Genomic DNA, 17500 nt, shown 5'->3' with positions numbered 1-17500 from the left:
AATCATCTCAGACTGGTTTCTTGAACATGACGATGAGTTCACTGTACTCAAATGGCCTCAACAGTCACCTGAGCTCAACTCAATAGAGCAGCTTTGTGATGTGGTGGAACGGGAGATTGGCATCATGGATGTGCAGCCGACAAATCTGCAGCAACTGCGTGATGCTATCATGACAATATGAAGCAAAATCTCTGAGGAATATTTCCTGTACCTTGTTGAATCTCAGACTTGAAGGATAAGACAGTTCTGAAGGCAAAGGGGGGGCAACCCGATACTAGTAAGGTGTACCTAATAAAGTGGCCAGTGAGTGTGTCTATATATATATATATATATATATATATATATATATTTACACACTCAAGGAGACAGGACAAAATAAAGTGTAGAAGGGATACAGTTGTGACCAAAGGTTAATAAGAATTATGTATATTCTTACAACAATACAATTACTGTAACACAATAATGACTGTCTGTACATGACTGTGAGAGACAGGTTTCCCGTTAGGGGAAGAAGCTAATAAAATACATTAGGTAATTTAATAAATAAATTTCAATATAATTACTGTTTTCACATGATTATTAGGGGTTTGTTGTGAAATGGGGTGGGGTAGATGTTAATAAAATAGTGTATGTTCATAAAATTATAGAATATTTATCGCTATAAATACTGTTTATTATATCATAGTGTGGGGTAGATGTTAATAAAGTACAATTAAATGTGTAATTTTGTAGATATCTATTGTTATAATGACTGTTTTTACATTACTGTGAACGGCGGGTTTAGGGTTAGAGTGGGGGAAGACGTTCAAAAAACACTATTTAATGGGTAATTTGAAAAATAATGTAAATAATTCTCATTAACACCCGGCTGCAGCTGTATCCATTTAAGCAACAGTGAATACGCACTCACAGGGTCATGTGACCTACCATAGTCTTATCGCTGTTGGGTGTGGGGGTCACATGATGGCACTCCAGACTGCATTTGTGGTTACCACAAGATAGAGTTCGTCCACATAACCGGCCGCAGGAGAACGGCCCACGGGCGTGACACGGTACTGGACTCACCTTAAACACACACATACACGTATAAACACACACGGGAAACACAAATACACATACAAACATAAATAGAAGCACACACAAACACATACAGAAACATACACATATGCATGCATACACACAAACACATGCATACACAAACACACTAACCCAGATACAAAAACATACACACACTTACACACAAACAAACGCATACAAACACACACATGCATGCATGCATGCCAACACACACATGCAAGCATCCACAAATACAGCTATGCACACAAACATGCACCCAAACACACACATGCAAGCATCCACACACACACAAAAACACGCATGCAAAGTAATAGACCCACGCAAACAGAAAAAAACACACACACAAGCATGCAAGTAATTTCACACACATATGTAAACACACACACACACAAGCATGCACAAACACACACATGCATGCACAGACACCAGCTTTATGGAGTTATGATTGAGGCTCTTTTTCAGTCTGGTGCCAACTACAATTATCTGTTTACATTTGCAAGTGTGTGTGTGTGTGTGTGTGTACTGGTTTAAGTGTTTTACAAGTACAGATATTGGTCCCACTTTATATTAAGTGTCCCTAACTACTATGTACTTGCATCAAAAAATAAATACAATGTACTTACTGTGTTTATAATGTATTTGAGAACACTTGTGGTGCTTTTGAGTTGGAATAGGGGTTGGGTTATGGACAGGTTTGGTGGCGTGGGTAGGTTTAAGGGTGGGTTAAGGTGTAAGGGATGGTCAACAGTGTATTTACAAATGTAACTACAAAAGTTAATAACAGATGCATTTACATACATGTATTTAATCAAGCATAAGTACACAGTAAATACATGTATTTACACAATAGGTACATTGTAACAAACTATTAATTCCTGTGTAAATGCATATTAGTTAAGGCCACTTAATATAAAGTGGGACCCAGATTTTTGTATAATGAATATCTGTATTATGGGTATGAGCTAGGATTTACATTGATTTATTGAGGTGTGGATTTATTGAGGTGGTTTATGTCATTATTGTAGCGTTTATTTTGATTATAGCTATTGTAATTCAAAGATTATACGTAAAGGGGTCTTTTCAAATTGAAAATGTGCCTGACAGGGGTGGATTTGGGGGGTCGGGGTGGGGTGAGGCCATATAATAAGCTTTTTTTACTGTATAAAATATATTAGGGCTATGGAAAGTACTCATAAAACACCAATACCAACATATATGTGTGTGTGAGAGTTCAAGCCTCCAGTTTTTCAGTACTGCAATCATTTGACCTTCAGTGTTATCTATAAAATGAGAGATCCAGGAACTCAAGCTTATCAGCTGCTGTATGAAATGAACCAGAGATGCTGCTGTGTGTGTGTGTGTGTGTGTGTGAGTGTGTGTTTACCTCATGTTCTCCCAGACAGGCTCTGTGGAGGAAAAACAATACAGGAGATGTTGTCTTTTACAGCCGCAGGACACACATTGACATCATCTGTTGCGTTTGGACTCGCTTTAAAGAGCCGGACAGACTTTAATCCCCATTTAACTTTTTGGCTACGACTGGCCAGAGTGTGTGAGCCATATGTGCGCAAATCTCTACAACACACAGTGCCAAAAACACGCTTCCCCACCGCTCCTACAAACACACAGTGGTGGCGCCTGCAGCGAGTGTGTGTGCGTGGACTGGTTTTGATGGTTTACAAGCACAGACATTTTTATAATTAATACTATATAATAGGTATGAGCTAGGTATTTCAACATTGGGGTGTTTGTATCATTTTGTTCATCATGTATACTAATGATTGTCGTAGTATTCAAGGGGATTGTCATATCATTAAATATGCAGATGATTCTGTGATTGTAAGTCTCCTCCACGATCAGGATTTGGGGCATGGTCCTGCTGTACAGGAGTTTACTTCCTGGTGTGATAGATTTTCTCTCCAGTTGAATGCAAGTAAAACAAAAGATATGGTGATAGATTACAGGAAGGCTTCTCAAACCCCGAACATAACTAATATTAAAGGCTTGGACATTGAAATTGTTGACACGCATAAATATCTAGGGGTTGTTATTGATAATATGTTGACATTTCAACCTAACAGCCAGGCTGTATATAAAAAAGTCCAACAAAGAGTTTCTGAGGAAACTTAGATTATTTCAGGTCTGTATCTTTATGATGACGCTGTTTTATAAACAATTTATTGAATCTGTCTTATCTTTTTGCATTGTAGCTTGGTACGGAAATCTGAGTGTGTCATGCAAGAACAGGTTGAGCAGCCTGGTGAAGGTGGCAGGCAAGATCATTGGTTTTAACCAGACTGGTCTAATGGTAATCTACCAAGACTATGTTCAAAGGAGAGCTCAGGGTATCCTATGCACCCCGGATCACCCACTGTACTCTGTATTTCAGCTGTTGCCATCAGGACGTCGTTTTAGGGTTCCGATTTGCAGGACAAATAGAACCAGAAATTCTTTTATAATGGTGGCCATTAGGTCATTAAATGAGTCCAGGGGATGTTTCTATATACTGATGTATGGATGTTGTGTGGTAATGTTTTTTGGTGTGTACATGGAACTTCGCCTGTGTTGTGGTATCTTGTTGCAATTTTAGTTTCCCTAACGGGATAATAAAGCTGAGTCTGAGTCTGAGTATCATTATTATAACCTTTATTATTATTATTATTATTGCCATTATAATTCAAACATCATACTTAACAGGGTATTTTACATATAAAATGTGCCACAGGATTCCTGTGAGGGTTGGGTTTTGCAGTAGTGGTGGGGTAAGGCCGTATACTAAGACTTTTTGTCTGTATAAACTACATTAGGCCTATGAAAAGTCTAAATGTGTGTGTGTGTGTACTGGTTTCTGTGGTTTAGAAGGAAACCAACAACGTGTACAATGACATGGGTATGACCCAAGTATGTGTTAAAGGGTCAGTTCACCCAAAAATGTAAATTCTGCCATTCACTCACCCTTTCATACCTTTTTGCACTTCTTTCTCCTGTTAAACACAAAAGAAGATATTCTGAAGAATGTTTAAAAGTCTATAACCAGTAACTTCCATAGTATTTGTTTTTCTTACTATGGAGTTCCACGGTTACAGGTTTTCAGCATTCTTCAAAATATCTTCTTTTGAGTTCAACAGAAGAGAGAAACTCATGAATGTTTGGAACCACTTGAGGCAGAGTAAATTGTGCTTACTCTTGCTTGTGCAAGACTGTTGCCGTCTATGTTGTTACAATTGTAATATTTAATACGATAGTGATATTCAAGATTTGTGAAGTCATACAGCTCTGGATAACTTGAAACAGCGAGCACTAGTCTCTCCTACGTCTTTAAAAGTTCTCAGTAGTTGTCTTGACAACACAAACTGCAGCTCTGGGATGAGCCGCGTGCAAAACAATTGCGGCTTTTAGTAAACCATTGAAAAGATGCCACTCTTAACTCAAAAATCGCATTCAAACAGCCCCTTCTGCAGCCAAGCTAAAAATATTTTCAATAATATTTTTCTAATTGTTTAACTGATAAGATTAATCGGTTACAAACGCACCCTTTCGGTTAACGGTTAATCGATGATTTTGAGCATCCCTAGTGAGTTCGCCCTAATAAGTGTTTTTACAGAATGAAACACGCCTATGGACAGTCTTCATATACCACTAAAACAAAGTGTGTGTGTTCCTTACGTTGGTATGGGAACCAAGCAGGGAGGACATGGTAGAGCCGTCCGCACAAATGCAGGAGTCGAGGGTTGTTCCCACGGACCAGCCAAATTAGCCTGAAGAACAGTCACAGAACTAGTCAAAAACATTTTATAATAGAACTAAGATGAAAAACAAACAGTTACAAAACATTTATAGAAAATAAAATAATTAGCAAATTGTTTAAAAAATGAATAAGAACCCAATCGTGAGAAGAGTTAAACTGTGCAAACACTGAATTTTGTTATAGTCGACACTGAATGTGTTTCTATTCACTAAACTAAAACTAAATAAAAACTTCATGTAGATGTGTTCACAAGATCAAAAAAACTAAACCAAAGCGATCAGAACCATTGATGAAGCAAACTAAACTGAAATAAATAGCACATTTATAAACAGCACCACTCGTTCGGCAAAATAAAAGTCCCCCTTGTGTGCTGTTGGGTCATTTTCATCCACTCTGAGTCTTAAGGCTCCTACACACCGGGACGCTTTTCGTTTGCGTTTATCGTCAGCGTTTTACCCAGACGTTTTTTCGTATTCAAACCTAAGCGCTTTTCACTGGCGTCAAGCTGAAGAGTATGCAAAATCACTCCCTGACGTTAGATGGCGCTAAACACCTTTAAGCTTCTGACACCGGCTTATATCACAGAAGAAGAGGAGGAGAGGAAGTTCACACGCCTGTTAAAGTTACTGGGGACTCGAACAAGCATAGAAGGTTCCATAGATATATACACTAGATGTCGCCTGGCCTATTGTTGTGTATTGGACGGAATGCGTCAATAGCGCCGCCATCTTGCTACAGGGTAGCGCTCCTTTGAAATGAATGCGGGACCAAGGTACAGTGGAGGACTGTGGCCATCCAAAGCCAGAGATATACACATATACCACAAATATCTATGATCGGGAGTTTTCCTGGATGTTAGTATGTATTTTTTTTTTTATAATTACGAAAATTATAGTCTTACATCACTTTTCTACATTGATGGATCAGTGACCGCACGGGCATTCCTGAAAAAAAGCTTGTGTTTGTGTGTACAGAAATGTACTATCCACCCTCCCTGTTAAACTTGATCTAATCATGTCCTGAAACACAGCTCCTCTCCTGCTTTCACTTCTCATACTGACGGAGGGAGCGATTCGCTTGTGAATGAATCCCCCGAACGACTCTTTCACTAACGTTAGCCGACAATAATGCAAGTTTCTGGCAGCGCAGCATCTCGTTGTCATATTTCTTTTGCATTGTTTGCTGATTTTATTCAACAAAACTAGCATAAGCCGAGTGTTTAGTGCGAGTTGGAGCCGCTTTGCCTGATGGTGAATGCAGTAAGTGACTGTTATCCTCAATAACGCTAACTGATTAGCACAAAAGTTCAGAATATACAAAAACAGAAAAAAACTTAATATTACCTATGAAATGTTCTGCCTTTGAGCTTTGTTTTCTTTGTTTGCTTGTTACTACACCCGTAGACAGGGCTAAAGTCCCGCATCTTCATGTAATAACACTGTCTTGACTAGTGCGGTTGAACGACACTTGTCCTGGGAGCACTGTACCAATGTGGCGGCGCTATTGACGCATGCTCAGGGTCCCTATGCGACATCTAGTGTATTTATCTATGAGAAGGTTCAAGCAGCAGCTCCAGCGATGAAGAAATGATTAGTGTTCACAGAGCAATAAGCAGCTCCACGTTCATATCGCCTTTGGGCATCTTCTTCAATGTGCGCTCGCACTGACAGTTTTGCGCTTGAGCGCCTCCAAGTGCTGTTTACTGTAACTTCAGCAGCATCGTGCACGTGAACAAAAGTGCCGATCTGATTGGTGGAAAAGGTTTTGACGAAGCCGAGCCAAGGCGTTTTTTTTTTTTAAATGACGTTTTTGCGCGTTGGTGTGCTCGATCACACTGACGCCCTTTATTTAGTCACAAGGCATTAAACGTGGACGGTAAACGCAAGCAAAAAACGTCTCGGTGGGCCCAGACCTTTAATTTGGCCACAACTTTCTCTGCGTTTCAGCAAAAGAAATGATGTTTGCTGACAAATCTTATTTTGACATAATTTGGGAAAATTGCTTAGAGATTCTTCAAGAACTCAATACACTCTTGTCAAATGTACTACTCTTTCATTATGTTGGTGGCTGTTTTTGACCCATTGACATCCATTATGATCTCATTTTTTGATTGCAAAGCCATGACAGCATATAATCATGCATTCTTGAATGTTTCTGGTTTTCCCTGTTGGGAAGAGGTAAAAATTGTCATGTTTACTGTTGATAATAAGTTGCAGTGCAAAAGAAATATAGTTTCTGGCTTTTATATATAGTTTTATGGAGTATAGTGTGTGTGTGTGTGCGCGCAAGAGTGACCATTGCACACTTACCTTAATGTGTCTGAGAAAATGAAAATGCACCCCTCAGCTCTCAGAACACAGTAAACACAGTAAGTACACGATAGTATGGTGTATCGATGATAGGCAAAGATCGCCTATGAGCTCAGGGTAGAGTTTTGCATGTAGGTCAAATAGGCTATTTCATATTACAGCAATTGCCGACTCATAAGAGCAATTTGCCGCAGCCATGTCTAAAATGAAACTCTTATCAGAAAACAATAAACATACGCTAAGCACAATAGATCTTAGCAAATACAAGACACTGTTGATGAATACTTTTGTGATGACTTGACCTGAAGCTGCTCCGCGCTCAACTGAACAAGATGGAAAACTTCCCCGCATAGAAACAGTCACGTGCGGGTGGCGACTCCGTCGTCCGCCTCCCGTTTGAAAAGACCTTAATGCATCCTTGTTTCTTCTGTGCTTAGATAAATATAATTTTATTTGCTTTCATCCATGTATATATGCATTTTGCAGGAGTCCTGCGGGCCGTGGATAACGGCATGAACCCAAAGTCACGATCCAATTCTGTCCCGCCCTGTTGCATCGAGTCTTGTTTGAAATAATTACGGTCTCACCGCCTATTTAGCTGAAAGAGCGAGGTGATTTGCATTAGTTTAAATTATTATCCCAGATTAAACGTAATGCAAATGCTGTCGGTTATTAAAGGGTCATGACACCCCCCACGTTCGGTTCAGGTCTACCTCAGAATTTTAAAAAAAAATGCATAATGATGGGTGTGGAGCTCCACGAGCAAAGGCTGGAGTGGGCGTGGCCAGCAGAGCAGGGGAGAAGGAGGGGAGTGAACAACTGTTGTCAGTCACTTCACAAAATGAGACGCAAACCGTGAGGAGACGCATGAGTTTATAGTTTACAGCGTTAAAACACAAAGAAATTAACAGTAATGTAATGTCCTACTACATTTGTCAATTGTAAGTCCATATACAGATAACCACAATCTATATCATAAAGGTAATGGTGTTCATATAAACACTATAAATGAGGACGTCTCCCTCAATCCCCGGGTCTGAATGCAGACTCAGTGCAGCAGGTCTCTTGTTCTGTCTGTTTTAACCATTAGCCCTGCTGGTAATCTGGAGGATTTAGGCAAACACAGCAGCACGGCGATGTGTCTAAATGTGAACGAACTCCTGATAAAAGATGACGTCCGCCATTCTCCAATTCTCGTACTGCTCTCCTGACAAAATTGCTTGCTGCACACACACAGCTTTGCTGTATCGGCCCTGACAGCATCGCGGGGAAAAACATGCAACAAACCCTGTGGATCACGGAAACAAACACACACGAGCCTTCATGAACAGCTAAATACTGTGTGCCGTGGATATGTGGACGCGGTTTCACCCAGTCATCAACATAGGGCAGGGATGTGCAAAGGGATGTGCCGGTGTCCCTGCAGAGTTTTGGTCCAACACTAATCAAACACAAAAAGAACAAACTAATCAATGTCTTCAAGATCACTTGAACTCTATAGGGAGGTCTGTTTGAATAGGGTTGGATCTAAACTATGCAGGACACTGGCCCCTCCAGGATCAAGTTTGCCCACACCTGACATAGGGTCTCACAACTTGGCACTGGCAGGTCTGTCTTGCCTTCAGAAAGCACGTGCAGTCATGAACAATTAAGAAGCCGGCTCTTCTCATAGGATAAGAAAACTCCGCTATGAATAATAATGAGAAACCGACGCGTCATCATTGCACTTGCAGTTTTGCGCTCCGTCACTGATTTTGATCCGCCCCAAAAATCATTTTAAACCCGGAAGCTGAAATGAGCTGACAAAAGCTCCAAATTATCCAGTTTACTCCACAATTAAAGCTGACAGGTGCTAACATTGTCCTAACTAATGCTCAACACACACACACACACACACACACACACACACATCTGTTAACATCTCAAAAAAAGTACTCGAGGGTTTCGTGAACCTTTAAAGGGCCATGAAATCCCCTCGTTTCAGCAGGGTGTTTTCACACCTCTACATTGGAAAAAGTCAGAAAAGTGGGCGTGTCCAGCTCTGTGTAGGGGGGAGTGTCGGAGGAAGAAAAGAGGCATGATGTGGGAGTGTCTTATTGGGCGCGCTGACTTTCAGAGTCAAAACACACACACACACACAGGGGAGAAAGTGACTGTGTTTACATGGACATCTGTAGTCGAATTATTTGCCAAATTATTAAATGTTGGACTTTAACTGCAGTTTGGCTCTTTCATTCAGGGAATTCATTCATGTCCCTCGTGACAAACGAGATATTTGATTCGAGGAGCTGCTCTAAACGTAAATTTTGCATGCAATGTTTGATACCGCACGGCGAATGAGAGAAAAAAACCTCAGCATTTCCCGGAAACTTAGATGCACACGGCAGGCAGCGTCAGAAAGCCGCGTGTGTTATTCCGGTCACAAAATCCAACACGAGGTTATAGTTTGGTTGTGGTGCTAACTTGTGTACACTCGGTGCAATAGTTAGTTCGATACGAATAAAATACGAACTGAATAAACAAAGAGCACTCACTTACCAAATCTGTAGAGACAGAACAATCACCAGCAACTAGAGCTGCGTCTTTATTAAGAGGAGACTACAAGCAAATCCGGATCTCAGCGTTTGCAGATGAGAACAGCTCTCAGGTAAACAATAATCCTCCTTAGAAACTCAAGTTATTGTTGTCGAGCGTCGCGTACACTGTTAATCCACACGTGACTCCAGCTGAGCTCTCACAGAGAGAAAATGAAAACAAAACTTCACTGCAGCAAACTATAAAAGCAACACTTCACGCTTGTTTTGCCAACACAACGTGGCGTCTCTGTCGTCTAAACACTGTGACAGTAATGAATATTAATGAAGTTGCACAATAGAGCGCGCTGATTGGTTTGAACCAAGCCTTACTCATGCATTAATGCAGCACACTGTAAGACGTAATAAGACTCACTCTGGCTCAGACGTCCAGTCTGCACGCTGGAATACACGCTATTATCTCATGTCTGTGACGCAGTTTAAAAATTCGTTTCAAACCGGAAGTACGAATTTGCTTGAAATAACGCAAAAACAACCAATTTACACTTTTTAGTGAAATATAGGTGTCCTAATAGTGTTTTTAGCAGTGTGGGACACATATACCACTGTCAACAGCTCAACACATGTGTTTTGGTGTTTCGTGACCCTTTAAGTAAGTTTAAAATTCAACCGAAAGCTTATTAAATATGTTTAGATATGGTTAAATACAATAATAAAAGATTATATTTAAATAAACATAAAACTTCCGCGCCCCCATTGTGTATCGGCGATCTCACAGGATGACAACATGGCGATCTGAAAATTTCGCATAACACTACTGCACACGCTAAAATCTGCTTATTACTCCACTGAACTCCGTATAAATGCCAGAAACCCTTTTTGTGCAGGTCCATCTAATGAGAAAATTCTGTCAACAGATGATCAACAGTAAAAATGACAAATGTTACCTCTTCCCAACAGGGAAAACCAGCAACAGTGAAGAATTCATGATTATAAGCTGTCATGGCTTTGCAATCAAAAAATGTAATTATAATGGAAGTCAATGGGGTTAATCCAGCATCAGCATGAAAGGGGAGTCAATCTGAACAATACACGAGGGTTAAAAATGCAAAACTAGGAAAAGGCAATCCTGATATTAAATAAATGGCATACCCGGTCAGTGGCTTTCACCAGCACCTGGTCGTGACATGGGGCGGGACACAAGTGCACACAGCCTGCTAACGTCAGCTGACAAGGCTGCTTACAGGGAGGACAAGGGCCGAAGTGACAGCGGTGCTTCTCCTGAGATGCGTGATGACATGACGGAGGTTTCCTTCAGAGACAAGCAAAGGCATTTCTATGATACTGTACGACAGAACAGGAGTGGACAGAAGAACTTTGAAAAAACCTGAAAATTATTGTGCATTTCAAGAGTTCACAATTAGATATTGTTTGACAAATGTTAGCAGGTTTGGCATGCTGTCCTGGGGGAGAACCCTAAGCTCCAGGGCTCCCGCCTGGTCAATAGACAACAGCACTTGCAATAAAACACAACAGTTGGATACCGCAGGAAAATTTGTACTGAAGAAAACTATCACAGAACATCTCCGCAAACTGCAAGTCCGGTTTAATGACTTGTTTCTCAAAATACACGATGATGATCCCTGGTAGGGTTGTAACAATATACCGGTATGACGGTCTACCACGATTTGAACGTGCACGATTATCATACCATGAACAATTGCATATCAACGGTTTTAACCCTTAAAGACCGAGACAGCTGCCCGCGGCTAAAAATAAGTATTGCTCTTAAATGTTTAATAACTTTTGATCCGCTGATCCGATTCATACAATTCAAAGATTGACATAAAGAAGAGAATCTCAGCTTTCCAGTGCTGTATCAGATAACATTCGCGGACTTTCAGAGGCTCCGGAATCAGTGCGGTTACGTCATCAAAATTTGACCACGCTGATTTGACAAAGAAACGCTCGTCACTGTGTCTCCGGACAAACCAGACATGATACATTGATGCATTGTCCCTCCTCCATGCCCAGATTGGTTCAAACTCGCTATATCACAACCAATAAGAATAGGTTTCGCTTTTGTTTGTGGACCAAACAATGAGCTTTTTGAACAACACGGAATGAGAGATAGGCATACATTTCTGTGCGGCTAAATAAAACGCAAAAAAAAAGTTTTGCATGAAATAATTCTCATACTAAGTACTTTTGCATGCACAGCAGCACAGAAACATGACAAAACAGTGACACAGCAAAGACGAACTGCTGCTCTTGCTGTTTTCAAAAGACACAAATGAAGGTGCAGCTGTTTGTCTGCATTGCAGACAACCAAATCCAAATCCATATCCACAGACAACCATATCCATGCTGGCACATAAAACCTAAGGATGTTCCATATTGAATCTAGTTTCGTTATGTAACTATTTATAGTATAGTAAATATTTATATCTATTTTTTACTGAGGATTTGCACCATGTTTATTTGGACTTTATTTGGACTTTGACTCATTATTTATTATTTTCTTATTTTTTATTTGTTCATTGTAAGTGTTGTTGTTTATAGTAACTGAAAATATATTATTTGGAAAAAGTCAAATTTGCTTCACTGTTCTATTATTTTGTAACATTTGTAACATACCGTATACCGCGAAACCGTCAAACCGTGGTACTGTTTTAGACGATTATCATACCGTAAAAAATTCATACCGTTACAACCCTAATCCCTGGATAAGTGGATCCCTTTGAAATCGACTCTAGCACTAAATTCTCTGAGCATGAACAGTTCCTTTGTACAATTAGCACTTCTCATTAAGTTTAATTCTTGGTGATGACAATCGTGAATGTGTATGCTGCACATGGAAAGGAAGTAGGACTTTTATGCTGTGTCAAAAGGTCACTTCCAGGGGGTGAGCGGGAGTTTTTGTTTTGTTGGTGGATGGCCATGGTGGTCATGCAATAAAGCAGTGGTTCCCCTATGGGTCCTAAGGGGGGGGGGCACCAGAGTTCACAAGCGGGGAGCGGGAGAGGATAAGTGTTGAGGTAGAAAAAGGCATAAAAATTCTCCGCTATTATATAGGACTGTGTAATTAATCGAAAATCCGATTTCGATTTCGGCTTCAAACGATTATAAAAAAGCATTAATCGATATAAAAGATTATTGCATCATATACTGCCCCCTTTCCAGTTGTACACGTGTTGCTTTTAAAAACGCAAAAGGCCGCGTGCTGATGTGTGTGTGCAGCTAGCACACACAGTCAGAAGCATGCAGCCGGTCAGCATTCGCTCTCATTCGCACACTGAGATGAGCAGAGGAGCGCAGACATCTAAAGTCTTAACGTGAGCGCTTTAACGGTCAAATAGATGTCAAAACGCGGTGTTTAGTCATTATTTATATTAACCCTCATTTGTGTAATAAACAAACAAGTTGAAGATCAAAAGAAAGAGAAACCATTAAAGTGAAAGCGAGAAATATTCCTGCTGCCGCCTGTTTTATCATTAATCAAACATAGCGAGAAAATTCCTCTCTGCTCTTGACTGAAGGATTTTTGTAGCTAAAGTGTTTTTCTTACAGTGAAGATGCTTAAAGCACAGTTTGTTTCATATTTTTATTATATTGTATTTATTTCTCTTTCCTTTGCAGGGTGGAAAATAACTGTATGTATTGACCTTATTCTAAAATGCGGAAGTGCGCCTGTTTTCGCGATTGTCTTAGAACTTCCGATTCAGTCGCCTATGGGAGAAATGACTAGGAATAATAAACGGCAGAAAACGGCCAAACTACTTGCTCTACAAACAAATGTTTGCATGACTACACAGACCAAGTAGCATAATATAATAAGAAAATATTAAATTGCAACATCAAGCAGCGTAACGAGCAGTTGTTAACGTCAAAAAATGAATGGAAGTGAATGTGACCGGAAGTCACGAGACAAAAAGATTCAAATGGCAGCGCCCGCTCGACAGCTGAGAATAAGGTGAATACAGTTGAAGTCAGAATTATTAGCCGTCCTGAATATTAGCAACCCTTTGCCCTCAATTTCTGTTTCATGGAAAGAAGTTTTTTTTTTTTTTTTTTACTTATTTCTTAACATAATAGTTTTGATATCTCTTTTTTTAATTACTGATTTCTTTTTTCTTTGCTATGATGACAGTACATAATATTTTACTAGATGTTTTTCAAAATACAAGAATTCATATTAAAGTGCAGTTCAAAGGCTTAATTAGAGTAATAAGGCAAGTCATTGTATAACAGTGGTTTCTTCTGCAGACAATCAAAAATATATATTGCTTAAGTGGGCTAATAATATCGACTTTAAATGGGTTTCAAAATATTTAAACCTGCTTTTAATCAAGCTAAAATAAAACAAATAAGCCTAGAAGAAAAAATATTAGAGGAAATACTGTTAAAATTTCTTGTTCTGTTAAACATAATTTGGGAAATATTTATAAAAAAACAAATTCTCAGGAGCGCTAATAATTTTGACTTCAACTGATAATTGTTTTGAATAATCGTGATTACAATTATGACCAAAATAATCGTGATTATGATTTTTCCCAAAAATCGAGCAGCCCTACTATTATATATGTATTTTTAAATACCAAAAACAATAAAAATAAAATCAAAACACATGCTTAAAATTCCAACATGATAGTAAAAATAATAAAAATAAATACATTTAAATTTTGCTCACTCGCGCAACGTGCTTGTCAACGTGTCGTAAAGGCAAAATCAAAACAAAAATGGCAGAGAATTGTAAATGCAGAGATTCTTTAGAGGCGAAGAAAAAGATTACACAGTATGACAAAGCCTACCTAAATTTTGGTTTTATTGAAGGCCAAGACAAGTTAAAACCGATTAATTTATATTTTCTATACATATTATATATTAGTATTACACAAACACACACACACACACACACATATATATATATATATATATATATATATATATATGTACATGTGTGTATGCATGTGTATTTATATGGTGGGGGGGCTCCAATGTTTGTATATGTTCATGGGGGAGGCCCCAAAGAAAAAGGTTGGGAACCACTGCAATAAAAGAGACAAGTTCAAAAATGTTGCTTTCATTTAGTAACACTCATGTGTACAGCCTCGTCTTGTTGAATCGCTGAATGCCGCTTTGGACAAAAGCATCTGCTAAATGACCAAGTTTTAATGTAAAGGTAGATACAATGTAAACGTAAGATCGCGTACTTGCAGAGCTCTTTACAGCGAGGTGGTTTGGTGCTTCGCTCTCTCCCACAGGGTACAGAGATCACGGTGGAGCCGCACTCACAACCAACCTTGACCATCTCCGGACATGGATAACAGCTGCCTGAAACACACACACACACAGCGGCATGAAAGAAATATTACATTTTATATATATGTATTTATATTTATATATATATATATATATATATATATATATATATATATATATATATATATATATGGGGTAACCCCCTGTTGGTGTGAAGACAAAAACAAAATGGCGATGATTGGCCACATCCACTTGTAGCTAGGACTGGGTATCGTTTGGGTTTTTTTCGATACCACTGCTAAATCGATACTTTTAAAACAGTACCGGTACCAAAACGTTGCCTGAACCGATACTTTTTAGCCACAAAATTAATGTATAATTGTCCTCATTTGTAAGTCGCTTTGGAGAAAAGCGTCTGCTAAATGACGAAATGTAAATGTAAATGTAATTGAACAATTAAAATATATATTTATAATACGTTTAAAGTAAACATCAATTCATTTTGTTTTCTTTAGAATTGCATTAATATATTTCTTTTGATCATTTATTTATTAGCATAAATGCAAGATTTGCATTATGCCATCAACATTACATTAGCCTACTACTAACCTGTGGAAAGGCTGTCATCAAAATCAGGGAGCGCCTTTTTTCTGGGTTTGGGGCTTGTGACTACTTTTACATGGACATCAGTGATCTAATGATTTGCCTTAATCTGAATAAAGCCTGGTTCACACTACAGGATTTTAAACATCAGCAGATCGCTGTGCCGTTCACACTACATGACTTGACTTTGTGTCTTTTAATCTCTGAGGTGTTCACACTACGCAACACTCAGTGAATGATCCACAAGAGGGGGGTCACACACTACATGATCTGACAACAACTCATTCCCCATCAGCTCATTCAAGCTACCAAACCACAGCCAATGAAATGTTGAGGGAGGAGTCGTCAGAAAAAGCTGAACACTATTGGCTGCTTGTGTGCTGATGACATCACTGACAGCGTTTCAAGCTTTGGAGGAAGCATTTAAAAACATCGTCAATCAGCTGACTTATGAGCGGATTCATCACTCATCTGCAGGTTCCAGTGGATAGATACACAGAGAGTTTTTAATTTTTGTAATTTTATAACTCTTTGAAATAAAACTAACATATTTATAACACCCTGCCGTTTTCTAACTATCAGTGTATTTCTTTCTGACATTGTTATTTTTTTATTACAAAACAGTAAAGAACTGAGCATTTCTGCCTTAAATTACCATATTGGTCAACATGACTGCATGCATGTCTGATACTTTTCACTGTGACTTTAAATATGTGTGCATTTTCTTGCCTAGCAACTTCCTGCTAACATAAACAAAACTTTCTGATGGCAAAAACATCAATTTACTTCAGATATCTTCAAAACTGCAGATTCTGTGCAGTGAAATAGCTCCTGTTTGAAAGTGAAAATGAAAGCCAAGACCTTTAAGTGTTTTAGTATCTTAACTACATATTTATAGGCTGTATTACCAAAAAAAAGATTATATTTTTAGGGTAATGGTGTCATTAAATATGATGCCAGACATTCAAAGCTTAATTTTAATATCTCAATAATAGCTTTGAATGTAAATATGTTGTGACAATATGGCGTTTTATATAAGAACGGTCAGAATGAGCAGTATGGTAATTCTAATAGTTACAGAATTCTAGCTCCACTGTTAATATAGCCTCCTCTCATGTCTGTGTTAACGCAGAATAAAGCCAGTGCACCGATGCCCATTCTGACCAATCACAGATGTTTCTGCTGAGCTCCTGAACACACAGGCATTCAGCTCATGCTGATATGCTCTCTCATTGGCTGTAGCTCGTCACTACATCTGACCACACGTGGGGTTGAGTCGGCCGACTGCTCTGGAATATTTAGCATGTGAATGTTGGATTTCCGTCTGCGAGGTGTCGGCGACGCGTCAGCGAGCCTCGTTGATGCGTTGCTCAGTAGTTCATACATAAAGAGCGGCGAGCGCCGAGCACCCGCAGATTTCTTCCCGATCACAGCCCGATCTGTCGGCGAACTCGTTAACTTCCAAATCGGGCTCAAATCAGGCTTAAAATCCTCTAGTGTGAACTAGGCTTAAGACCGTAATATGGTTCAGGTGTTTACATGAGCTGCTTTTTAAATGTTACATTCATGATTCCCAGTTACATGCTATAGCACATAGATCCAGTAACATCATCAGCCTATAAATGTTTCCTCCGCAGTTTGTGTCTGTGGTCCTTTAAGATAATCAAGATAATCACTGTTTACGTGGTAGACTCTTGATCAGAGTATTACACATACATACTTAGATAATATGCCAGATGATGTCACAAGCTGTTAAAGACAGTCCATTCCTCACCTTTAAGTTGACTCCATGAGCCCTCACATTTCATAAGTTTGACGTGTTTCTCCCTTACATGCGACGTTTGTAAAGCATCTGCTGTATGTTGGTGTGTCAGAATCCTTGCTTGTGAAATACAGCCATACTGTAGAATGCTTACTTTAGGCAAATTAGATGAACCCGATCTTGCATGAAGTGAGTCGCTCGCTGC

The 17500-nt window shown here is 39.2% G+C and overlaps 1 protein-coding gene across 2 annotated transcripts in view; it reads right to left on the bottom strand.

Annotated features, from left to right (window-relative positions):
- nfxl1 (nuclear transcription factor, X-box binding-like 1) overlaps positions 1–17500 on the bottom strand; it is a 51732-nt gene that overhangs the window by 8436 nt on the left and 25796 nt on the right. For both annotated transcript variants that reach the window (XR_015524145.1, XM_087307876.1), the window contains exons 13-17: positions 14882–15002; positions 10821–10980; positions 4744–4835; positions 2462–2483; positions 928–1065 (exon numbers count right to left, since the gene is read on the bottom strand). Coding sequence is in view for 1 of the 2 variants with exons in the window: in XM_087307876.1 (XP_087164002.1) it covers positions 928–1065; positions 2462–2483; positions 4744–4835; positions 10821–10980; positions 14882–15002 (533 nt within the window). In the remaining variant the exon portion in view is untranslated. The remainder of the gene's footprint in view (positions 1–927; positions 1066–2461; positions 2484–4743; positions 4836–10820; positions 10981–14881; positions 15003–17500) is intronic.

Source organism: Danio rerio, chromosome 23, assembly GCF_052040795.2.
Source record: "Danio rerio strain M-AB ecotype USA chromosome 23, GRCz13ab, whole genome shotgun sequence".
Taxonomy (NCBI): Eukaryota; Metazoa; Chordata; class Actinopteri; order Cypriniformes; family Danionidae; genus Danio; species Danio rerio.
Note: the sequence above shows the minus strand (reverse complement) of the source record. Positions and strands in the feature narration are given on the sequence as shown.